The sequence below is a fragment of the Clytia hemisphaerica genome, unplaced genomic scaffold, assembly GCF_902728285.1.
Source record: "Clytia hemisphaerica strain Z4C2 unplaced genomic scaffold, Clytia hemisphaerica genome assembly, whole genome shotgun sequence".
In the NCBI taxonomy this organism is placed as follows: domain Eukaryota; kingdom Metazoa; phylum Cnidaria; class Hydrozoa; order Leptothecata; family Clytiidae; genus Clytia; species Clytia hemisphaerica.
In genome coordinates, this window is record NW_027104573.1 from 26005 (window position 1) to 52697 (window position 26693).

Consider the following 26693-nt stretch of genomic DNA (forward strand, 5'->3'; position numbering starts at 1 on the left):
CGTTCGTTCGTTCGTTCGTTCGTTCGTTCGTTCGTTCGTTCGTTCGTTCGTTCGTTCGTTCGTTCGTTCGTTCGTTCGTTCGTGCGTCCGTCTGTTACCAGCTTTTCTCAGGATTGGCTCATTAGTTTTTTCTGATTTTTTGCACAATGATGCAAAATGGCAATGCCCAGAACGTGACGGAGCCCGATTTTTGAGAAAAAATTTATTTGGGCAAATTTGGGCCAAAAACTACCTAAAAATAGGGTTTTTTGGACTTTGCAAAATCTTGTCATTACTATTTTCTGATTTTTTGTACAAAGAATTCTCTAAAGAATGGCTGAATCACGAAGTGGTTTTTCCCGGAAAATTCTTATTCGCCTTAAAAAACGGATTTTCGTATTTTGGGGAAATTCCCTTTAACCAAATAAGAAAATATACCTTATTGGAACTAATTTTCGCGGGAACTAATTTTCGCGGTCGGAAAAAAGAATCCGAAAAATTGCATTTCGCGGGTTTTAATTTTGGCGGTTTTTTCCTTTTTGGAAATTTCGCAGGTTTTAATTTTCGCGGTTTTGCCCTTTTTTGGACAAATTTCTTTCATTTTCCTAGGGATTTTTCAAATTTTTCGATAAAATTGAAAAAATTTGTTTTTTGCGGGAATTAATTTTCGCGGTTTTCAATTCTCAAAATTTTTCGGGAGATCAAATTTTCGCGATTTTGACGAAAAACCGTGAAAAACGCTAAAATTAAAACCCGCGAAAATTAGTTCCAATAAGGTAGCTTTTCTCAATGTTGACTCGTAATTTTTTTCTGATTTTTTGCACAATGATGCAAAATGGCAATGCGAAGGAGCCAGATTTTTAAGGAAATTTTTTTTGGGCAAATTTGGGCCAAAAACAGCTTAAAAGGTTTTCTGGGCCTGAATGGTTTAAGTGATTTTCGTATTTGGGGAAATTCCTTTTTACCATTTTACATTATTCAACACACAAGCTTTATTTTTCCATTCTGAATTTTTGTATAATTATTGTCACTTTTTTCTTATTTTCATCTGATGTTAATCATTAGGTAGGTCCATTCAGCATGTTGCTTGTTACTCTTGATCTCTCTTTGCTAGTTTTACCCATTTTACTATTATATCTAATCTAAAGAAAAAGATACACTTAAATATGAAACAATTTGTGTTAGGCTAAAACCTTTAGAAAATGAACTATCATCACAACATCAAATTTCATATTTGATTGTTTACAAAAAGTTATCTCTGTACGTAAATTCAGTTTTAAAAAAGTGTTGCGGAAAGGACATTAGTGTTGCGGAAAGGACAAAATTTGGAGCCATAAATGAAACCTGAAGTAAATACCATATGATTTTATTAGAAGCAAAGAAGGAAAAAAATCATATAAAAATTTACCTTCCCCATACCTTTAGAGTATGAAATCAAGTCACTGTAATGATAGAACCCTTTATAAATGGTACATTTCAGTCTCAGTTCAAAGGGCACTTTTTTGAAAAAATGCCAAAAATTGGCTTTTTTCAACTTTGGACTCAAATTTTTGAAAATGACGGTCCAGGTGCCAACTTAAACTGAATTTCCCATGGGGGCACATGTAAAGTAGAAGCTTTAAGCTAACGTTTGAATGTTTTCCTTTTTGGACCTACCCCGGTGGAGGTCCTATAAATTAACCTGTGTTTGTTCGTCCGTTCGTCCGTTCGTTCGTCTGTTACCAACTTTTCTCAGGATTGAATCATAGGAATCTTTTGATTTTTGGTACAAAGGAAACTGGTAGTGGCCAAAATGTGACGGAGCCCGATTTTCGAAAAAAAAATTTTTTGGGCCAATTTGGGCCAAAAAACGGCTAAAAAAGGGTTTTTTAGACTTTGTGAAAAATTGGATCATTAATTTTTTCTGATTTTTTGTATGAAAGTAGGGTACCATCATAGGTAAAAGATGGCTCAAGCAGATTTTTGCAAAAAAATTTTGTTGGCTCAAAAAACGCATGTTTATCTATAAGAATCACTATTAATAAGCATACACCAATGTTCTTAGTCAAATTACTCAATTTTTTTATGAGATAGATGGTTTTTTTGCTCATGAGGGCTTACTTTTAGAGAGTATGTGTGTTTAGACATGAAATTTTGGTTGCTTAACTGTTTTATTAGAAAAACTGGCCAAATTCGATATTTTTTTATAAGCACATTGGTATCAATTACTTAGGTATTAGCTTTTCTCGAGATTGGCTCTTTCATTCTTTATGATTTTTTGCACAAAGATGCATAACTTTAAACCCTCAAATGTGACGGAGCCCGATTTTTGAAAAAAAATGTTTTTGGGCAAATTTGGGCCAAAAAACGGCTAAAAAAAGGGTTTTTTGGACTTTGTGAAATATTGGATCATTGTTTTTTTCTGATTTTTTACATGAAAGTAGGTAAAAGATGGCTCAAGCAGATTTTTGTGAAAAAAGAATTTTTCAGCTCAAAAAACGCATCTTTATTTTATAAGAATCACTATTAATAAGCATACATCAATGTTATTAGCCAAATTACTCAATTTTTTAATGAGATAGATGGTTTGCATGAAATTTTGGTTTCTAAACGTTTTTTTTATAAGAAACAAACGACTAATTTTGAAAGATCGTCACTATTTGTGTTCTGAATGATTGTTTAACGGTCATGCTCACGTAGATATCAATTATATTTGTTAAATGCATAACCAGGTAGGTACATAAAAGTATCACTTGTTTACTGATATTTTCAATTACTTTGAATCGTAAAGTTTGTTCATGAAAGCGGTAATAGATTGATTTTAATAAATTTCTTTTATAAACAATCAAACTTTGAAAGCAAACTTGAAAAAAAAACTATACCATGGTATATAGTCTTATACCATGGTATATCAGGAACATAGCTGTTTTTCCCGACAGGCGGGGGGAGCTCTATCTTGGGGGGGGACCTGCATTAGTTTATGTAACTCTAGGGGCTAAATAACACTTCCTAAATATTTTTCTTTACTGTTGGTTTTTAATTTCTCTAAACATTTATGTTTTCATGCAAAGTGTGATCTGATCCTTAAAATGCAAAAATGAAGACATTCTATTGCATTCTCTAAAAGTGCACACACATGTAAATAGAGCTTTGTGAATGCCATAAAATTTCCCCCTATACTGGGACCTAAAATTTTATCAGGCTGGGGGGACCTTGTTCTCAGGGGGGACCTAAATTTGGCGGGGGGACCTAGAACCCCAGTCAGAGCCATGAGGAACGAATTATTCAATGGCTGTTTTAGCCTACAGGTATCAAGACATCAAGACAATATATTGGCCAACTATCATCTAAACTTATTAATCACTCAGATCTTGGAGCAAGTAAGAGAAAAAGACCATTTAATAAGATGGCTCCCAAAAGCTCGCTTAATTCTCTTCCAAAAACTCTAGAGAAAGTAGGAGAAGACACGATGTAAGGGGTCTTTGGGAATAACACCATGTAAATGAAAAGAAAAAACTGAATAACGAATTTGGATTTTTCATCAAGAAATTTCAAACGATGAAAATTTGTGATTTGTTACCAAGAAGAATCAGTAATCCTTCATCCAAAGAGATTGTAATTAGCTCCAAAAAATGAGAAAATTTTCAAATGTCTGTCCCTTTTTCATTTCAGCCGCACAATCGAACATTTTGCAAGCGATATCAATGAATACAGTAACAGATGCCTTACCAAAGAAGAAATTGAGTAAAGCAAACTCAATTCCTTGCTTGATTTGCGCAGAACGATTTATCAAGACAACAAAGATGCATAACTATAAACCCTCGAATGTGATGGAGCCCGATTTTCGAAAAAAAAATTTTGGGGCAAATTTGGGTCAAAAAACGGCTAAAAAACGGGTTTTTTGGACTTTGTGAAAAATTGGATCGTTAATTCTTTTTGATTTTTTGCATGAAAGTAGGGTACCATCATAGGTATCATAAATTCGATATTTTTTTATAAGCACATTATCAATTACTTAGGTATTAGCTTTTTTCGAGATTGGCTCTTTCATTCTTTATGATTTTTTGCACAAATATGCATAATGTCGTATATCCCCTGGTTGGATACACGTAGTTCTATGGTGCTTTTTGAAAATGTGTTCGAAATATGCAAAGATATGAAAACTAGAAAATAGATCAGTTCATAAAGTTTGATTTATAGAGCTTCCTTCTTAGAGATCAAGCTTACCTTAAGATAAAGAAAGAAGAAATCTTTTTCTCCCAATTTTATATCTTCTTAATATAATTCCTTAATTTACATCCATTGCCATAATCATATCTTATATTCTTATATCTCTTCTAATTTACAGTTCTATGTCCATCCTAAGATGGGTAAAACTACTTACTCCTGTGTTAAGTTACAAAACCTCAGTTAAATACATTTTAGCTTATTTATAAGTTCTGTTAATTAATATTACATAAGTGTAGATATAGTTATTGTTCGTGTTAGGTGTGTGTTTGGATCGGATTGGTTTGAACACAATGGGATTCACTGCTTGAATCTGATGGTTGATATTCCAAAATAGGGTGCGGGTTGGATAGAATTTTGGCTCTCAGGAGTTCGCAGGTGATCGTTGAGTGGGGGACGAAGTTTTTCTCAGCGAGGATGAGTTGTTTTAGAATTAAACAATCTGTTTGTTGTCCCTCCTTTAAGGTACTTTGCATAGAAAGTGATCAGTTTGTGTTCTTGATCATGATGATTAGGAGTGATTGGTGATAATTAGATAAGGCAATTTCAATAGAAAGGAGGTAAGCAGCTTTTTCATATCAGCTTAAGAATAAGCATTCTTAGTCAATCAGTCCTTTTACACGACACCGGGGTGGTATAAGGGAGCCCATCACGGAACGGTGGTTTAGCTCTTTGTTACGTTGATATGTGGCCGCTTGTGAAATTACAGCAGGATCAAGCGTTATCCCCCTTGTTAATTTCGAATCATCTTGGTTCAATCAATAAACATCAAGTTTAATATTTTTTAAGGCCAATACATGTGCATCAATTCAAATTAATTATAGTGGATGTCAATCGATGCCAAAAATGTTCATTCCTGTTGTCTCGTTTATGATAAATATTTGTTAAATAATGTTTAATATATATTAGTGACAAGTAAAAATTCAATTACGGTAAATACTTTCTTAGAATATATGTTTCTTTGTCATCAATTTAGTTCAATAGTTTCTTCTCACAGTTAATCAGACTTATGGGGCAATATCTCGAAGTGTCCTTCCTCTTTGCATATGAAACAACTACCGATTGTTTACAATCGCCCTGTTCTTTATCGGTTTTAATAAGCTTTATTTGTCATTAATCTTCATTAAATACTCCATTGGGATCAACGCCTCTTTCAGCAAAGTGCATGGGTTGCCTCACGGTCGTCTCTGGTTGCGTCATTTGTAAGTAGTTCCTGTATCCAGAATCTATCCAAATCATTGTCAAGTTTTGTTGTTCGGGAATAAGATTTTGAGCAAGTTTTCTCAGTCTGCTCAAGTACGTGCTGATTGGCTCTCCATGTTGGGAGATTTGGTGTAAGAGTTGGCGTTTTCGATACTGATTTGTGGCACGTCGAATTCATCTGTAAGTGCTTGTTTCAAATATGGTAGTTAGCACGGACGCCTGCGGCAGGGTGCGATAAAATGTAAGTGCCCTGTCTTTTAATACTCGAGTGAGGAGCTTAGCTTTTAGCTCGCTGTGAGCTCGTAAAATTCAATTGTTATTTCATAGTTGACGAAAAATTCGGTTATATCTCCGCTGGGGTCGAGTCCAAATGTTGGTAATGACGATATTTCGATTTGTCGGGAATTACAATTTGTGCAACAGCAGCGGCTTCATCTTGGGCTACGGCCATTTTTCTGCTTGCGTTTGAAAACGGTTTAGTGTCTCTGTACATTGTCTGTAATGTTGGTCGTTTGCCTTTTTAGGATGAGTTGACGCGGTCAGATATTCCGGATTTACTGACGGTCTCCTTTCTGATTACGGGCAAGCTTCTTTATCTCGATGTGGTTCTTGAATGTTCAATTAAAGTTGGGTCGTTCTCAGTGCTCTGTCTTTTCCACTTCCAATGATCAGTCATCAATATGTCGGTTCATTAATTGGTTTCAGTTATAATTTTTCATTTAATTGTTCTATACTTCTAAAAGAAAAAAATTCGAATTTCATGCCTCGTCTTTTGTTCATTGTCTTTTAGATATTGTCTGTTAAAATATGTGAATTCAGTTTTTGTTTTGTTATTTCTTTTTAGCTATACGTTTTGCTCGAGTCTTCTTTGCTTCTTATTTCTTTCAAATTACCGCGTAATTTGCTCGTATACATGTATACCAGTCAAATCCCTGATTTGACCCGTAGTAGCTGAGAAGTCTCTTCATAGCACTTCTGCGCCAGCTTCTACTCAGGAGTTTCTTCTGTAACTTTATACTCCTACAAGTTCATTGTTCATATATTTTCAATTAATTATTTGTGTAATGTCTAAATTCATTTTCTTCTCTTTCATTGCCATGGTCTTTCTTGTTGCGTTAATTTAGTCGTTATCCTTCAAGGGATCAATTTGATATTGATCAATCGATCGTTTTTTTCTATTGTCAATTGGTTAAAGTTCTTTCAGACTTTATCATGAGGCGTTACGGTAAGATGACTTCGCGAATGTCTATCTTCTATCTAACCTCTTCTCTCGATAATGGTAAGATAATTGTTGCTGGTTCGGTGTTATCGATTGCCATCGAATTTATAATTAACTCTCTCTCTCTCTCTTTGAATATCGTAATCGGTGTAATAAATATCGCTTAATAAAATATCTCAATTCGGTAACGAATATTAATTCCTCTGTCTCCAGACAGGAATACCATCGTAAATAAACCATATTTCATTCAATTGTTTCCACGAACTTAAACAACCGAACAAAGGTAAAATAACCTTTTTACTCTTACGTTGACATCTCCCTGTGCACAATGGGATGCTCAACTCGTTGATTGATATCATATCTTAATTAGGCTGAAACCAAGTAATCTCTACTTAGCTATCCGTCAATACCGCAAACCTATGCCAATCGGGCATATACATACAGCCTTAACTTAAGTTTTCAATTTCAATCTCACTCTAACTCTCACTCTCAGCGCGTAGGATGTCACAAAACATATCATGTAAAACATTTAACATTCAATATATAAAAACTCTCTTGATGGAACAAACATGTAATATTCTTTCAACAAGTTGCAAGTTGGCATTTCCGGGCCCTGGAACACTCAACCTCTTATTAATTTAATACCACATCTTGGTTCTTGAATAAATCTTTTTCAAAGGTAAATACAATCAAAAAAACTCTTGGTCAAACGGAACTTACAATGTTCTTCAAACTCACGCGATCTCTCGTCACTCTCTCACGCTTTCACTTATTTCTACGTCATGTCTTCGTCATCCCGTTTCATATTTCTGTAATGTTTCTAGTCAAGTTTGGGATATTTGAAACCAAAATATATATACTATTTACACAATCGTTGTAGATTCTCTCTTCTCTACTCCTCTCATCTCTCATTCAAAAATGGAAAAATATCACTTACAGTTTTGGGGACTTTCTTTGAAGTCTAAAAGAAATACTGTTGGAACAAAAACATTAATATACCATACAACAAACAAAGTCCACTTCTTGGAATAGAATAAAATCATAAACAACACACATTCCAACTACTGTTCAAACGCAAAAAAAAAAGAAATACAAAATACTCACTAAAATTGAAGGTCTATAAATCGAAACTTTATCTCGGACTTGAACCTCCATGTCGTATATCCCCTGGTTGGATACACGTAGTTCTATGGTGCTTTTTGAAAATGTGTTCGAAATATGCAAAGATATGAAAACTAGAAAATAGATCAGTTCATAAAGTTTGATTTATAGAGCTTCCTTCTTAGAGATCAAGCTTACCTTAAGATAAAGAAAGAAGAAATCTTTTTCTCCCAATTTTATATCTTCTTAATATAATTCCTTAATTTACATCCATTGCCATAATCATATCTTATATTCTTATATCTCTTCTAATTTACAGTTCTATGTCCATCCTAAGATGGGTAAAACTACATTACTCCTGTGTTACAGTTACAAAAACCTCAGTTTAAATACATTTTAGCTTATTTATAAGTTCTGTTAATTAATATTACAATAAGTGTAGATAATAGTTATTGTTCGTGTTAGGTGTGTGTTTGGATCGGATTGGTTTGTAACAACAATGGGATTTCACTGCTTGAATCTGATTGGTTGATATTCTCAAAATAGGGTGCGGTTGTGATAGAATTTTGGCTCTCAGGAGTTCGCAGGTGATTTCGTTGAGTGGGTGACGAAATGTTATTTCTTCATATTAATGATGATGAGTTTGTTTTAGAATTAAAACAATCTGTTGTTGTCCCTCCTTCTTTAAGGTACTTTGCAATAGAAATGTGATCAGTTTGTTTTCTTGATCAATGATGATTAGGTATTGATTGGTGATAATTAGATAAGGCACTTTTCAATAGAAATTAGGTAATCATCTTTTTCAGTATCAGCTTAAGAATTCAAGCATTCTTTAAGTCAAATCAGTCCTTTTACACGACAATAACTATAAACCCTCTAATGTGACGGAGCCTGATTTTCGAAGAAAAAAATTGGGGGCAAAATTTGTGCCAAAAAACGGCTAAAAAACGGGTTTTTTGGACTTTGTGAAAAATTGAATCGTTAATTTCTTCTGATTTTTTGCATGATAGATGTTTTTTTGCTCACGAGGGCTTACTTTAAAGAATCATCATACTAAAATCTTCATACTAAAATCATCATACTAAAATCTTGATCCCGCTAAAAAAAATTATAGAAATCATGCCATAATGCTAGAAAGAAGCCCCTTTAAACAAGCGTAACGGCTTATTAACCAATATCAATTTGTCTCATAGTTGCATAGCAATCTGTTTAACTCTCTAGGATAGTAAAAAAATTGTAAAAATTTAATAAACAATTGCATCAATCAAAATAATTTTTATGAAAATACCCTTTAAATTCTACCCGATTTTTTACGAATATCAAAATTTATTATTCTCTTTCAGATATGTGGAGTATTGGCGAGAGAGATTCACGACAACAAAAGATTTGACTGAATATTGTGTTGTTGTTAATACCAACACCAAGGAAGAAGATCTAGGTTTGTCCCTTTGTTGACTTTCTTTGTTAACAATATGAAAAATCAGTTTAAAAGTAGCATTTTATCCTCTTATTTTTGTTATTGCTTTTCCTTTTTCAGGACCGAAAGAAAAATACTTTTTATTGACCAATTATTTACCTGAAGACCTTGAAATTCGACAGAAGCTTTCAAATGAAAAATTGGTATGCGTTTTGAATTTTTTGACATCCCCTGTTTCAGTACCTTTTGGAGTATGTTGGAGTTGATGATTTATAACAGGTCATCTATTCTGCGCACACCACGCTCTTTTCTAAAGGAATAATTCGAATATGTGATGATCTGACCTGGTTTTTCAACTGACCTTTATAAACCCTGGACAAAGCTATTATCTGCCAACTTTTATCAGAGTTTTTTTGAAAGTGGTACAGGTGTTTTTTATATAAGAATAACTTCCATAAGAATATCAGGGTGAGATTTCAGAGTTAGAACAATAGGCCTAATGTTTAAAACAATAGAAAATAAAGAATATAATACTCATCCTCAGCCAAAGTACACTTGAAAAAGAAGCCATTGCAGTGTTAAAATTAACGTCAAACGGCGCTATATCATCAAAAGTATTATCTAGGGCTCTCAATGTAATTACACCGCTATTGAGTATTGCTACCATTAAGGTACCACTTTTCAAAAAAACTGCCATCAAAGATTTTATTGGCCGAGATTGAGAAACTTGGTCCAGGGTATATAAAGGTCAGTGGTTGTTCAGCCAAAACTATCAGCTTTTTGCTTAGAGATAAAAGAGATTAAAGAGAAGACGATCGGGTTCTAATGTTCATGCTTAATGTTGACGTTTGTTTTGGTGCGCAAATCTCCGTTCTCAAAAGTTCATTTAATATTAATTCTAAATCTGGATGAAAAAGATCAGAGTGGTCCGCCAATCTCGGCACATTTAGATGTGGAGCCATGGTCTTTCGAGTGGATGCATGCTATACGCGGAGTAATTGGAATCGGTTATCAACAATAACTTACTCTGTGGGTTGAGTAAGAAAGAGAATAAATTGTCACGAGGGGCTTTTTATTTGCTTTTTTATTGGTCTAGAATCACTGGATGGTGTTTAACCTGGGACATGAAAACATTTCAAATTATTTTGGGCTCATACAAAAGAATAATACTTTTGCAGACTTTTTGGTAGGGTAGGTTCCGGGAAAGTCAAAGCTGTCAGAATTGATGATTTATTAAAAGATATATAAATATCATATTTGCACTACTGCTATAGACTAGCTCATGAATTTACAAAATTATAGTGTTTAGTAAGGACAGTGTCGGGACATTTCATATCCATCGTCCGTCTGCGTCCGTTAATGTTCGGCACATTATTGTTTAATTCATCATACGTCCTCTTTTTCCTTTGCATGCTATGTTTCCTTGTATATTTTCCTTGTTTGTAATAAGCCACTGTCCTTTTTTGGTCACTCTTGCTACAAATACGACGATCATTGCTTGACCCCAGTTCAATAGCGAACTCTCAACCATCACATACTGGAACTCATTCAACAACATCGTCCACTCCTACAAACTACTATTACTTTCTTCTTTCTCGAATTAAGCTGTTTCAAAGACTCTGATGACACTTTCGATTGTTTTTTGAGCTTTTTTAAACCAGTATCTGTTAATGTCGCTACTGCATGACAGGTCAACAAATACTGATATTATGTGTGATTTATTTTTTGCCAAACGAATATTCACTTTATCCATTTCCTCACATTTGATGAGTTCGCGCTCGTGATGAACAGTGTTTGATCGTGGTAGAATGTTCTTCCATCCTCCTCCTTTACGTGGAGAATATTGCTCGCTGATTGCAAATTCTAATGACGTCATTATTAATGCTCGAGTGAACTCTCGGTCGCCCTCAAATATTCTGTATCTCAAAACGATATCTTCACAGTGAATTATTAACTCCATATCGTTTTATCACGTTTACGCCTTAGCTTAACCTGTGCTTTTGATTTAATGTACCTTTTTCTGTTCAGCTTCCTACTTTTTATTCTCATTCGCTGTTAAGACAGAAAGCCGAAGACAAAGCAATCATACATAATTCATTAACCTGCCATCGCCTGTAAAACAGGTTATCGTAATCATAAACCTTTGTTAACATAACATTTGACGCCTTGGATCGGAAATTGCCTATTTTTCACTTTCGTTTTTTTATTTACGCGACATCCAAACGAACCAAATATGGTATAGATTCAAGTTAAAGATGGCTCACTCATTTCTCATCATGTGGGCTTTTAATCTACATTTTTTTCAATCACGTGTAATTTTCCTTCTCAAACGAATTGTTACGAAGAAAAAGGGGAATTGTTACTCTGATGCTTGTTCGATGTATTTTCATCCTTTCTGAAGATTCTAAACTGGACACGCGTCTCCCATTCTGACAATTAGTCGGAGAAAAATGACGAAATTCTTAGGTTAGTGACGAGGTTTTCTCTGGCGAGAACTTTTCTGTTTATCTTCAAGTTTTCCCTGACGAAAAGTTTTACCCGACTAAGTTTTCCCCATTAAGGTAGAGTTACCCGTCAAACCTTTTGCTGAAGTTGAAGCCAAATGAAAAGTCTATCTATAACGGTATTGCTAATGTTAATCTCTCTGTAATTTGAATCTTTCTTTAATTCGAAGTAAACTCGTGGTTTCTTGAAAATTGGGGGAAACTGTATACCTTTTTTGGCTTGAGAAAAAATTAAAGGAGTGTAGCTTTTTACCAGTATTTTTTTTATACATCCAATTTTGTAGGTGAATATTTTGGACCAGCAACATTTGGAACGACAAGACAGCAAGTTCTCCAAGAAGTGTCTTTTTTGTAAAGTCATGTTTCATGGAAACAGGTAAATACTTTATTATAATCGCGATTTATCATAAATTCTAACTCTACTCTGTCTGTAGCAGACCCGTTATCTACAGAATAATAAAGATTCATTGCCGTAGAAAAATAGACTGTAGGAAAGTCGTTTTTTCGTACTTACAAATCGGGGAAATAAGTCGAAACGGGGATAATAAATATAATCGGGAAAAAAGCTGCAATATTAGTTATAAAGTAACGAATGCAGTTATTTGAGACTTGGCCTGGTAGTATGCGTGACAAGTCAATCCAAGTAATAGAAGGAGCACAAACGAATGAAGTGAACGTAAGGTAAACGTTACCTGTTAGCTGCGATTGATTATTTTAATAGTGTTTAGAAGAAGTACGAACGTTAAATGTGAGATCTCTCAAAACGACCGTTCAAAAATTATGTCATTTTTTTAGGTCGAAACTTTTCCAGCATATGGCTAAAGACCACGCCTTCAATGTTGGAAATCCTGATAATATTGGTTTGTGCATTTCTACGATATTCAGTATTTTTTTCCTGTTTCTTATGAAAAGGGAAAAATTTAGAAATGAGACTTTAAATTCATTTAAAAGGCCTTAAAGGGACCCTCCGGCCTTTTTTAAAGTTTCTCTCATAACACTGCTAACATAAAAACATCTACGAAAACGTTTCTCTTTTCCCTCAATAGCTCCACATAAGGAGATTATGAGCACTTTTTGTTTAACAAATAGAGAAAGAAAAATCAATAGTCGCCATCTTGTTTTAAAACGTAATTTTTAACCGGATGCCGGAAGTAATGGGTTGTGACGTAGATTGTTGTCACATAAGAAGTTGAAAAGCTTATTTTACAGTGAATTCCAGTAAATTGAACTGAGATTATCAAGAACGTTTTCATTTTTATTTGATGTTCTTTTTTTTTGTCCCTTCAAAAAATGAAAAACCTTGCTTGTGAAGCTTTCATATAACTTCATCATTTCATTTTCATGGGTGTTTTGCGATAAAAATCACGGGAAATACGAGAACGGTTGCAATATATTTTGCCTTTGAATATAGTTAGAGAATGATACGAGAAGCTGGCAGATTGGGCTCCAATGATATTAAATCATTTGTATTGGGCGGCACGAAGTTGCAACGAAAACGAAGAAGAGCTGACAGAGCGGTTTAACAGCGTGATTGTTCACATTGTTGACAGATACGAATTTCAAGGAAACCACTACACAAGTTAACCACCCCATGACAAATCACATCAGTATGATTGGCTAAAGGCAGGATCTAAACCACACGAAAGCCTTGAAGAAGATTATCTTTAACGCGGAATTCCAAAAAGGGTTTCGCAAGCTCAATTTAAACGTCTATACAACACACTTGGAGGTTCTCCATGAACTGAAGATAAGGTACCTACCCAAATCTATCTTTTACGAGCAGGATAAAATGGAATGTGGTATGATGCTTGCGGCCTTAGACCACAACCTTAATATCAATAGGTACCCTATTGATAGAAGCAAACGCTCAATCAGGGAAAGTTGGTAGGGTGATTCAAGATTGCCTATCACAAATACTCCCACCGGTTTGTGGCAAAGCAGGTCAAGAAGGAGAAACCATACGACTTCCTTCGAGACATTGCTGTTCGATGCTATCACACAGTCGTAGATGGAAATAGGAACTTCATGACGAAGAGAAAGCGGCTTCACGTTACACCTGCTGAAAGGCCTGCTAGAAAACAAACTATCGAACGATCTACAAAGTTTTCCAGAATGGCAGTGAAAGATAATCAATAGATTTCATTTTGTTTTTTTTTCATTTCATGAATATTTGTCTAATATTATTCAGCTTTTTTATTCATCGAGTTCTTCTTCCTCTTCGACTAATCTCCATGATGACATACGGCTCTCTGTGGTAGCTACCCCTGCCTTGAATCCTACGTATACATAGCACACAGGCTGGTAATCATCTACGGACACTCTTTTTTCTTTTGCTATGAGCCCACCAAGTGAAATGTTTATACGCAGCATATCAATAATTTCTGGTAGTAGCTTTGTCACGTGGAGGCAAGTAATCACTGAATAAATCATGTAAGCTGACCAAACCCATGTACAGATAAGATTTATCAAGAAGAAATTTAGTGAAATCTCTCCATAGCGTAATATGAATCGGCTTTCTTAATTATCTTGTGGCAGCAAATTCATCCTCCTCCAAGAAACCATAGGCCGTCATAACACTACATTTATCACATTTACACCAATCATTTCTTTCAGATCTCCCAATTATTTCTGACTGGTCTTGTTGATTTGTTCTATTTTCTGGTGTAGTCAATGATGTACTAGTGGTAGTCGTTTTCTCCCCGCTTCGCGTTGGCTGGAACTGCATACCCATTATTTTCCAACCGTCCATTTTCCTAGGTTAATATTTTTGACAAGGAAAAATTTTAACCGTTCACAGAAGGGAGAAGAATTGAAAGAAAGATAACTTATCACTAGACAAAAAAGAGAAAAAACTTGAAAAATCTGAAGCTTTCTCAAATTATAAAAGAAGAGAGGGTAACAAGTGACGTCACATACGCACCATTTCGATTCAGCTGTTTGGAAGGGAAGCTCGAAGAGATAATCTTTTTATGAAGCTTCGACTGTTTTAAAATTTCATTTATGGCTCTGTAAGAGATTTTTACTTTTTATAAAATAGATTTTCCTTCTCATATTCATAAAACGAAAATTCAAAGCCAAACTTGAAAAATGACCGGAGGATCCCTTTAAAGATATCGGGTGCACCAAAAAAAAGTATACAACTTTGTCGAGATATTGTGAGCTTCAGGATTTAAATTTTTTGTTCATTCTTTTTTTATAGAGGATGCTCTAACTTGAATTTTGAGCTATCATACATTAAATTTGAAAAAGTGGTTCGAAAGTTATTTCCAAAAAACTGATTAAAAACATGAAAAACAGCGAGCAAACTTTTCTCTTGACACTTACCTTCTTTACACATGAAAATATCAAAAAATGCAATTGTTTTCATCAATTTAATAATATGGTAAAATAGAACAAGCTATTCCCACGTGGGATAATATTTTTGGAAAGGCTGAAAAAATTTTTTGGAAATCTCCAAGAAAGGTGTTTTGATGCTATGTGTGTGCTATGTGAGAAAATAGATCACCATTCCTCGACTAGTTGCTCAAAGAACTTGGCTCTGCATTGAGTTTGCTGGTGTTGGAAATGTTCATAACGTGCAAATGAGATGGACAAACTGTTGGCAAAATATAAGATAAGAGAAAAAGGAATAAAGAAAAAATGAGATTGTGTTTTTGTCATTTTGTCTTAGTTATTGCTGTTTTTAATGATTTTTTGAAATTTCGACATGGAAAAAAGTCAGTTTTTTGGAAATAACTTTTGAACTACTTTTTCAAACTTAATGTATGATAGCTCAAAATTCAAGTTAGAGCATCCTCTATACAATAAAAAAAGAATGAACAAAAAATTTAAATGCTGAAGCTCGCAATATCTCGACAAACCTGTATACTTTTTTTGGTGCACCCGGTATATTTTCTAGATTTTTTACCTTTAGTTGCAGTTAAAAAACATTTAATTTATATTTAGTCAAAAGGTAATAATTCATGGTCTCTGTTCAATAGAAATTTAATAGTTCATTTTTTGACGGTTTTGAGTAATTTATTTTTTCGTTCATTTTAGTATGTTTTTTTATCTCGTAGACCAATTTTAATGAACCATTAAAATCTAAGTTCATTTTTCTTCTTTCTAATGAAAAAGGTTTGATCCCTTAAAAGTCATTTGACTTGAGGAATTTCACATTAAACAGGGTAACTTATTTCTCGCACACCCGGTATATATTTACTTATGAATACCTTTTTCTTGGGTTTTAGTACACGCCGGTGATTTCATTGACATGATGAAAAGCAAGTTAGATAAGTATGTCGCTCTTCAGCGCTCTTCAAAATTTATTATCTAATCTAATTTTTTGTTTGTCACCTTTTAACCAATATTTCAATTCTAAGTTATTATATACCGTTGAAAAGATAATTCTGAGCATATAAACAATTTCAACAACTTTTGAAAGGAAGATGACAATAAAAGAAGAAAAAACTACTTTTGTGTTATGGAGGTACTTTAATATAATTATTTTGCACAAAAATTGATTGCAACTGATCATCTTCCAGAGGCTGTAACCTTTGACGCAATCATTTATCTGAAATCAGGAAGTTCAATATTCTCAATCTCGTTAAATCTTCGTAAAAATAATGTTTGTTTGAAAAATAGCTCCTGTGTAAGGTTGTTAATTGTAGCTAGGCATACCCAGAAACTTTGGATGTCGATAACTTTTGAAAGAGTAAACGAAACTTTTCCTAAAGTTTCCTAATTATCATCGAAGGGTCCCGCTTATACGTATTTCATAGAGTTCCTTTCCAACTAAAAAATATATGCCGTCTGTGCTTTAGAGCTTATTCTATAAATTCCTCAAAAATATTTTTATAAAGAAAAGCCTATGATTAAACAACCGTAAAATCCACACCTTATACAATCACTTTTCAAAGCAAAAGTTTTTTGGCTTTTTAGCTGGTTGGTTGATATATTTTTGTTCAATAATACCTTTTTCAGGTTCACTTGCCTGTTTTGCGAGAAGGAGTTTAAAGAGTGGAGCATTTTGAAAGATCACATGCGCAAGAAGGGACACAAACGTTTAGATCCTAAAAACAAAGAATACGATAAATACTACGTCATCAATTATCTGGTATGCTCAATGGGCTTTTCGAGAGCGAATTTTGCCTGTGTCGCCTAAAGCCTTTTCTAGAATATCAACCCCTATGTATTTTTGCCGAAACTTTAGATACAGAATCATTAGGTCATTCTTTAGCCAACTTGGATTTCTGATTTTGCTTGAATAAACAACCCCGAATTTTTTTAGCTTTGGGGCAACTGCTCTCTTACCCAGAAAATCTGACCTCATTCTTCACTTCATTCTGTGTTTTAATGTTCATTTTTTATATTTTTGAAACAAAACTTCCTTCTGACGAACTGCATCTTTTATGATTTCACAGGAACCCGGAAAAGACTGGAAAGCGCTTCAGACGGAACCGGAATACGAAAAAGAAGCGGAAATACCTGTTGCAGAAGAAAATATGGAAAAGTAAATATATATCAGACATCTGCAGAGTATATCGATAATTGATTTAAATATAATTGATATGAGCTTGAAACATTATTCCTATCTTTTACTGCGATCATCTTCTTTCACTTTTCAGAGAATGGGAGGACTGGATCGAGGATGACCCAACTCTTTCCCTTTGTCTCTTTTGTATGAAGACTGACAAAGACGTTTACAAAATCCTCGATCACATGAAGGTACTTTAAAAAAAGTTTTTTCACAGTTTTGTTTTCCAAAATAGGAAAATTCTTATGTTTCGTAATACACAGCCGACATACTCGTTCAGAAAAAAGTATAAGGTTAAGCCACTTAGAGAAAAAGGCCGCAGTTTCAATAAAGAGGCTAATTCAAATAATCTAGCCGAAACTTTATGGGAACTTATCCAAATGTCTTAAGATTGGTAGCTAATGTTTTCCCAGTGATATCAACCTAGAGTTATGCAATAATATGCTTTTTACCATAGTGTGCAAGGAGGTTCCAGGTCCACCTGAAAATTCAGGTCCCACCTTATCCTAAAATTCCCACCTTCAGCCCAGACTCCCAGATCCCAGCTAAAAACAAAAAAAATATACTAATTCGAGGAACAAAACAAAACTTCTTTACCATAATATGAAGATGCAATATATTACATATGTTTAACTTTCCATTTGCCTATGACCTACATTAGGGGTAGAACTGGGTAGAAACCAATCAAGTAGTCAGACGGCTTAGAAGTAAGTGTGAGTCGTTAGATATAAGTTTGTCGAGTGTCGACTTGAACAGGGAGATGTGATGGCCATTTTGAACATGACGTCACATGGCTATTAGCAAAGTAGACTCAGTTGGCGGAGGGCGGCCACCCAGCCATTCGAATACTGTATATAGCGCTTTTCAAACAAAAGTTAAACCGCAATTTAACCTGTGTTAAATCCAAAATATATTAATATGTCTATTATATACATTTATGAAATATATAAAAAAGATATATCATAAAGTCATAAAATCTGAAAATAAGAAATTTTACTTTAACTTTTTCCAAAACACCCAAAGTCCCACCTAAAGAAATTAACTCCCACCTTAACTTGTTTCTCCCACCTAAAACCTGGAAAACCCCAAATCCCACCTGAAAATTTTCGACCCAAATCAGCAAACCCCCCCCCCCCCCCCCACTATTCTGGGGGGGGGGTGCACACTATGAATTTACTGTGTTGAGGATTGTTATTGTGCTTACCTTAAGGGAACTGATTAAATTTAATCCCTAAGAAAATGAAAGAAATTTGTCCAAAAATGAACCTTGCTCAAACGAAAACAATCGGAGAACAATAATTCAAGAAAACCATAACGTAAATCAAGTAGATGATGTTGAAATAAAGATCAACGAAATCAGGATCTTTTATTGCAACGCCGACACGCTAACACCTGAGAAGAAGCGACAACTGGTGCTTGATGTAGAGAAACATCATCCCCACATCATTGCGATATGTGAGGTGAAACCAAAGCACGGTGGACTGCGAGAGCTACACGAACACGAGCTTAAACATTATAAATGTGTCAGTCATACGAACATGACCACTGGCATCGGTCGCGGGATAATTATTCTTGCTCATTCATCGATCAAACATTTGGTCACCGATGTCAACCAATCAATGAACCAAGTCAATTTCAATGAAGTATCCACAATCGAAATTCGTCTATCCGGAAACGATCTCCTGGTCTTCTCCTGTATCTATCGCTCCCCTACGAACAATGACACGTCAGCTGAAAATAACAACAAGTTGAATCATCTAATCAAAGATATCGCATCAAACAACAAATACTCTCATAAATGCTTTGTCGGGGACTTTAACTTCCCAAGAATCAATTGGAAAAATTGGACGACGCCACATCTCGAGGAAAGTAAAGAAGAAAAATTTCTTGATGCCCTTCGCGACTCCTTTCTCCACCAAAGTGTAGAAGAACCAACCAGGTGCCGTGGGACTGACGACCCATCTTTAGTCGATCTCATTCTAACAGGTGAAGCTAACCAAGCTCTATGTCTAGAGTATCTCAGTCCTTTGTGTTTAACTTAAGCGATCATAGTTGCTTGACCTTCACTATCAAATGTGATGCTGTATTGAAACCTAAATCAGAAAGATACAAGTACGAGGACGCAGACTTTGAAGCAATGAAACAAGATCTCAACTCTGATGATTGGTACAAGCAATTCCCGGAGATGGCTGATTCTAAGTCAACCGAGGAGCTTTGGCAGCTTTTCCGAAAGAAGATTTTGGATATACGAAACCGTTTTGTACCCATAAAGATCATCGGTGGTCAAAACTGGAAGAAGAAAGGTAAAATACCTATTGGAGTTCAACTTCGGAAAGAAATAGCAGAGAAGAGACGCCTCCATCGGAAATGGATGAAATCATCGCCCGAAGAAAAGAAATACAATCGAGCAAAATACACCCCTGTAAGAAACAGAGTGAGCAAATTGATGAGACAAGCTCACAGGAACTACGAACAAAGAATTTGTGATAACGCAAAGACCAAACCGAAGATCTTCTGGTCACATGTGCGTAACAAGATGAAATCTTCTAGTACAGTTTCATCACTACTTGAATCACCAAATGTCAAAACCTCGTTAAAGCATGAAGATCACGAAAAAGCTAATATACTTCAACGACAGTTCTGCAGTGTATTCACAAAAGAAGCAGTAGGTGAGCTTCCTGCATTTGAAAAGAGAACTGATTCATCCATCACAGATATTCATATCTCTGAGGAGATGGTACAGAATCAATTGAAAGAGCTCAACCATAATAAGTCATTCGGTCCAGACGAAATACACCCTAGGATACTAGCGGAATTATCTGACTATCTGTCTCTACCCTTGGCTGTAATCATGAACAAATCTTTAGTTGAAGGCTCATTACCACAAGATTGGAAGGTGGCACATGTCACACCTATTTACAAAAACAAGGGACCTCAGAATTTGGCAGTCAATTATCGACCTGTTAGTTTGACATCAGTAGTGTGCAAATTAATGGAATCAATACTGAGGAAACATATCATGAAGCACCTTTCTGATCATAATCTTTTATCGAACAAACAATATGGCTTCATTAACAACCGTTCAACCGTGACACAGCTTTTGTACTATCTGGATAAATGTTATGAGAGCATCTCTAAAGGAAACGTTGTTGATAGTGTCTACTTCGATTTTGCGAAGGCTTTCGACACTGTACCCCACCGTCGACTATGCAAGAAACTATCAGCATATGGCATCAACGGTTCAATCTTAAAATGGATAACGTCATTTCTAACAGGTCGAACTCAATCAGTAAAAGTGAACCAGTCCTTCTCGACTACAGACCCTGTAGTGAGTGGTATTCCACAGGGTAGTGTACTGGGACCAATGCTGTTCGTGCTATACATCAATGATCTTCCTGAAAAGGTCATCTCATTGATCCTACTGTTTGCTGATGATACCAAAATCTTCAAAGAAGTCAATTGCATCGAAGACTCTGTTTCCCTTCAGAATGATATAGACACACTTGTAGAATGGTCGAAAGACTGGCTATTACTATTCCATCCTGAAAAGTGTCACGTTCTGACGCTAGGAAAGTTTGGAAACATCAAACATGCTCATCCATATTCCCTAGATGGACGTCAATTGGAACACGTCTTTGAAGAAAAAGATCTTGGAATCCTCATTGACTCAGAACTTACATTTGAAGAACACATTGCAAAGCAAGTCAAAAAAGCAAACGCGATACTTGGCATAATCAATCGAGGATTTGTAAATATGAGTACAAGTACATTTAAAACATTGTATTGTGCGTTTGTTCGCCCGCATCTGGAGTACGCTCAGTCAGTATGGTCTCCGTTTCTACGTAAACACGTAAATCTGATTGAAGGAGTACAAAGACGGGCAACAAAACTTGTTCAAAAATGTCGTGATATGTCTTATGAAGAACGATTGCGTGAATTAGATCTTCCTACGCTCGAGTTTAGAAGACACTTTTGTGACATGGTCCAACTTTACAAGCACATCAACTATTACGAAAAAGATACCATCCCAAACAAGATAGCCCGTCGAACGCGACCAAACAGAAGGCACAACTTTGAGATGATTCCAAACTTTGGAAGCGATGGACTCCGTGGTGTACAAACGAATTCCTTCTTTTATCGAACTATACCAACCTGGAATAAATTGCCAAAAGATGTCGCTGAGGCAAAGACAGTCAAAGTCTTCAAAGAAAGACTCAACACTGCATGGAGTAAAGAGCCGAAAAGATTCGACACAAGACAATTGTAAAATACGTATAATCACGATCAGTTCCAGAGGCCCTCGTGCGCCTAGAACTTTGTTACATTATAATAATAATAATAAAACCACCAAAAGATTTTCGAGCGTGAAAATTACTTCCTGCGAAAGTTACAGTAGTTCTCTTAAGGTATACCAAACTTTATTAGTCCTTGGGAGGCCTGGGCTGGATACACTCTATAAAACTAAGATTCACTTAGAAATTGAACGTTCCTTTGCCCTGGGTTCGACGATCCATGCCATATGCAAAGAATTAAATATCATTCCTCTTTTACATGTGTGCGTAGATTTTCGATACATTTGATCATGCCTTAAAACTCAGGCAAATTTGAATTAGAGGCAAAGCTAAATTATACAATATGTAGTCGTAAACTTATTTTTTATACCCTTTGTGCCATACCCAGCTGACACACTTGGGTTCATGTATCCTAATGATGATATCTGTGCTAATCTGGAATCTAATTCTGGATTTTGTCCATCTAAAATCTTTCTTATTTCCCTTCAGGGTGAACATAAATTCGATTTGAAAGATGTGAAATCGAAATTAGGTAAAAAATTATTTTTTTTCATTTCAAAGAAAAGCAGTTTGTTGACTATTCTGAATATTTTGACGTGTTTTCCAACGGTTCTGGTGGTTGTTCACAAGACAACTTCATTGTAATATACAAATGAAAAAACGTTTTCTTGTGTTTTTTTTTTTAGAACTGGATTTTTATCATCAAGTCAAGATAGTCAATTACGTGCGTAAGCAGGTTAGTAAGCTCAAAAAGTAACTTAAGACGATGTTCGTTAGCTTTGAGCAAGATAAAATCTGCCAATAACTGAGGGCAATATGGCCTAGATTTATCTGCAAGGGGTTAGAAATTACTTTAGCTTAGGCGTACAAACTTTCGCGAGCAGAAACTTTCGCGAGGACGAAAAATCGCGAAATTCACGACATTTACTTTCGCGAATTAAACGGAAAAATATTTTTCGTGAGCATAAACTTTCTCGAATCAAGAGGTAAAATTGAGAATTTTCAAATGAAAAAATGGCTTAGAGGGACAAACACTTCCTTGATTGGCTTGAAACATTTGTCCTTTGATTTATTAGTCTTTTAGCAGGCTAAAAAGTGCCATAAAATTTACATTTTATTCAAATTTTGAAGTTTTAGAGATTTTCTATTTTGTCAATAATTTTTCGCGAGCATAAACTTTCGCGAATGGCCCTTCCTAGAATTTTCTAAGACATTTACTTTCGCGAAAGGGCCAAAATTCGCGAAAGTCTCTGCTTGCGAAAATTTGTACACCTAAAGTACCTTGTATAACTAAAATTGAAGGATGAAGGATTTTTTGTCTAAGCAAACCCAGACACCAGTCGACAACAGTTTTGTATTCGAAAAGCCTTCTCTCGACAACGAAAAAGAATCATTTCTTCCCTCTAGGTTTACCAGTGTAGATGTCCGATGTGTTTGCGAGAGTACGATGGGCAAGACGAATTACAATATCATCTTGCCGATGAAAATCATTTTGGACTACCGGACGATCGAAGTGTTTGGGATCAACCAGGGTTAGTATTATTCATTTTCATCGTTCCTTTTCATATTTCACAAGATTTGATGTTCCATTTCAGAAAAAAATACACCAGTCACTTTAATGATTCTGGCTAGTTTACACGGAAGACTTGAGTATGCTAACTTTGATCAAAGAAATGATTATCGGTATGATGATCAGAAAGTTTAAAAGAATTATTCAAGAAACGCCAAGATAAATCTACTAGAAATATTAAAAAAGTCGTATGTAATCTTACTAAAGTTATGTCAAATTTTTCCTACTTGCACAAGTAAATGTGGGAAACTAAAAGTGTTACTTTCTAATCCTGCCACAATCACTTTTCTTGAATTCATTACTTTCACAAAAATATTCATTTTTGGGTTTAAAAATATACGGAAGAAATAAGTGTAAATCCCAGTAAACTTAACGATGTCCAGATATTGCGAACGGCCTTCTCTGGCAGTTTGTTTTGCTTCTTTTGTTCAGTTATTTCTTCTCAACGTTTGACGATGACAGTTTGCTTTACTTCTTTTGTTCAGTTATTTCTTCTCAACGTTTGACGATGACAAGTTTGTCTTACTTCTTTTGTTTAGTTATTTCTTCTCGACGTTTGACGATGACAGTTTGCTTTGCTTCTTTTGTTTAGTTATTTCTTCTCAACGTTTGACGATGACAGTTTGCTTTGCTTCTTTTGTTCAGTTATTTCTTCTCAACGTTTGACGATGACAGTTTGCTTTGCTTCTTTTCTTTAGTTATTTCTTCTCAACGTTTGACGTTGACGGTTTGCTTTGCTTCTTTTGTTTAGTTATTTCTTCTCAACGTTTGACGATGACAGTTTGCTTTGCTTCTTTTGTTCAGTTATTTCTTCTCAACGTTTGACGATGACAAGTTTGTCTTACTTCTTTTGTTTAGTTATTTCTTCTCGACGTTTGACGATGACAGTTTGCTTTGCTTCTTTTGTTTAGTTATTTCTTCTCAACGTTTGACGATGACAGTTTGCTTTGCTTCTTTTGTTCAGTTATTTCTTCTCAACGTTTGACGATGACAGTTTGCTTTGCTTGTTTTGTTTAGTTATTTCTTCTCAACGTTTGATGATGACGGTTTGCTTTGCTTGTTTTGTTTAGTTATTTCTTCTCAACGTTTGATGATGACGGTTTGCTTTGCTTGTTTTGTTTAGTTATTTCTTCTCAACGTTTGACGATGACAGTTTGCTTTGCTTCTTTTGTTTAGTTATTTCTTCTCAACGTTTGACGATGACAGTTTGCTTTGCTTCTTTTGTTCAGTTATTTCTTCTCAACGTTTGACGATGACAGTTTGCTTTGCTTCTTTTCTTTAGTCATTCTTCTCAACGTTTGATGATGACGGTTTGCTTTGCTTGTTTTGTTTAGTTATTTCTTCTCAACGTTTGACGATGACAAGTTTGTCTTACTTCTTTTGTTTAGTTATTTCTTCTCAACGTTTGACGATGACAGTTTGCTTTGCTTCTTTTGTTCAGTTATTTCTTCTCAACGTTTGACGATGACAGTTTGCTTTGCTTCTTTTCTTTAGTTATTTCTTCTCAACGTTTGATGATGACGGTTTGCTTTGCTTGTTTTGTTTAGTTATTTCTTCTCAACGTTTGATGATGACGGTTTGCTTTGCTTGTTTTGTTTAGTTATTTCTTCTCAACGTTTGACGTTGACAGTTTGCTTTGCTTCTTTTGTTTAGTTATTTCTTCTCAACGTTTGACGATGACAGTTTGCTTTGCTTCTTTTGTTCAGTTATTTCTTCTCAACGTTTGACGATGACAGTTTGCTTTGCTTCTTTTCTTTAGTTATTTCTTCTCAACGTTTGATGATGACGGTTTGCTTGGCTTGTTTTGTTTAGTTATTTCTTCTCAACGTTTGACGATGGCAAGTTTGCTTTGCTTCTTTTGTTTAGTTATTTCTTCTCAACGTTTGACGATGACAAGTTTGTCTTACTTCTTTTGTTTAGTTATTTCTTCTCAACGTTTGACGATGGCAAGTTTGCTTTGCTTCTTTTGTTCAGTTATTTCTTCTCAACGTTTGACGATGACAAGTTTGCTTTGCTTCTTTTGTTTAGTTATTTCTTCTCAACGTTTGACGATGACAAGTTTGCTTTGCTTCTTTTGTTTAGTTATTTCTTCTCAACGTTTGACGATGACAGTTTGCTTTGCTTCTTGGAAGACGAAGACGATGATGAGGAAGAATATGATGAAGATGAAAATTACGTGGAAGACGAAAATCAAAACATCACCAAAAGCCCGAAACCATATTCACATGAAACGTGATATATCAAAAAGGTATTCGTCATTTCATTATTACATACTTTATTAGAACAGTGCTACATAACATGAAAAGCATCCTCCAAATCTCACCCTGTCCTTTATTTCGTTTTTTGACTATTCTCATAACTATGATTCTAATAGATCACGAGTGAACCTTGTTCATCAGATTTTTTTAGATTATCCATAAAATATTGTATTTTTCAGATTCATTGTGCACATACATAAGATATGACAACGAAGTCGTAGTTGGATGGTGGAGCCGACTCCTAAAAACCTGATTATGTCTCATTTAAGCATGATTTCAAGATGGATTAGTTAGTTTTTTTGTAGTTACCTCATGTATTATTGTCTGTTTTTTAAAGTTTTTTTCCTAGGAACTGTTCTTTAGCAGCCATTTGTTAGCAAAACATTTTACTATCCCACTCTATATCGAGCTGTAGACACTGTCATATCAGTCATATTAGAAACGAAACTGGTTTAAAAATTGTTTGTTTTGGTGGAAAAGGGAATAAGATAAACTCGAGATACTTTGAAATGTAGTTGTATTGTTTTTAGTTATTGTCAATATACCCTCATATAAAAATTTTCATTTTATGAACCATATATTTTTTATCTACCAAAAATTTGTGTTGAATAATACACTTTGAAACGAAAAAGACGAGTATCACTTCGTTTTATTTCGTAAAAAAGAAGCTCCATCATCCGATGTCCAATAAGTGAAAATCCTTTCCAACACTTTGAATAGCCGAGGTAAGAGACTCACTTTTGGAAAGGAAAGTGTGAGTCCCGAAACCAAAAAGATATAGCCTGATGATATAATAAGACGAATCTTCTGTAGAATTCAAAACAAATCACTTGTTCCCTTAAGCAAGTTTCGTGACCGGCGTGATTTTCAAACGAACGCTCGATTGAAAGTAAAATTTTCTGTTAGATTCAATTCGTTGTCCGAAATAAACCGCAATCATTAATTGTGTTGATATTATCTAGCAAATCAAAGTCTCTCACTCTTTTTCTACGATTCTTGATTAAATATAAATCTCGCGTAAGAAAATAAGCCTAGTGATGAAGATTATTATACATATTTTCCATAGATTTGATCAATATTTTCGGTGCCATGACTTTTTTTGAACAAATATTTGTGATTTATACACTTAACTCCTTCAGTAAACTGGATATAGCTGAAATTTATTTAAGGGCTCTGACCATAATCGTAAAATTGATTTTAGTATCTGAACATGAAAGTTATATTTTAGATTCTTTAACACTTTTAACAAAGAATTGCCTTTATAAATTCCTTTTTAATCAAATCCCTTAAGAGTAATTAAGAACTTAATTGCAAAAATGACGTTATGAACTTTAAAAAGACGTTAATAATATGTTGCATCACCTTCTTTTATAAAAAGTGCTAAGTTTTAATGGGTAATTAACCTTTTTGTTTCGAAGTTTTTTCAAAC

At 34.8% G+C, this 26693-nt stretch overlaps 1 protein-coding gene across 1 annotated transcript; it reads left to right on the plus strand.

The window, feature by feature from the left end:
* The first annotated feature begins 8320 nt into the window (after positions 1-8320).
* LOC136823500 (zinc finger protein 277-like) lies at positions 8321-25897 on the plus strand. Its single transcript, XM_067079689.1, has 14 exons — positions 8321-8397; positions 9052-9146; positions 9246-9328; positions 11914-12005; positions 12425-12489; positions 15859-15904; positions 16592-16724; positions 17032-17120; positions 17236-17335; positions 21926-21968; positions 22123-22172; positions 22844-22968; positions 25089-25254; positions 25444-25897. The coding sequence occupies exons 1-13, from the start codon at positions 8321-8323 to the stop codon at positions 25240-25242; spliced, it is 1152 nt and encodes a 383-aa protein (XP_066935790.1). The 3' UTR covers positions 25243-25254; positions 25444-25897.
* Positions 25898-26693: the final 796 nt, after the last annotated feature.

Excerpts from the sequence above, each read along its gene's own strand:
- LOC136823500 (XM_067079689.1), top strand. The coding sequence starts at position 8,321 with ATGTTATTTCTTCATATTAATGATGATGAGTTTGTTTTAGAATTAAAA. Across the intron at positions 17,336-21,925 it reads AAATCCTCGATCACATGAAG|GGTGAACATAAATTCGATTT; the intron begins GTACTTTAAAAA and ends ATTTCCCTTCAG. Across the intron at positions 21,969-22,122 it reads AGATGTGAAATCGAAATTAG|AACTGGATTTTTATCATCAA; the intron begins GTAAAAAATTAT and ends TTTTTTTTTTAG.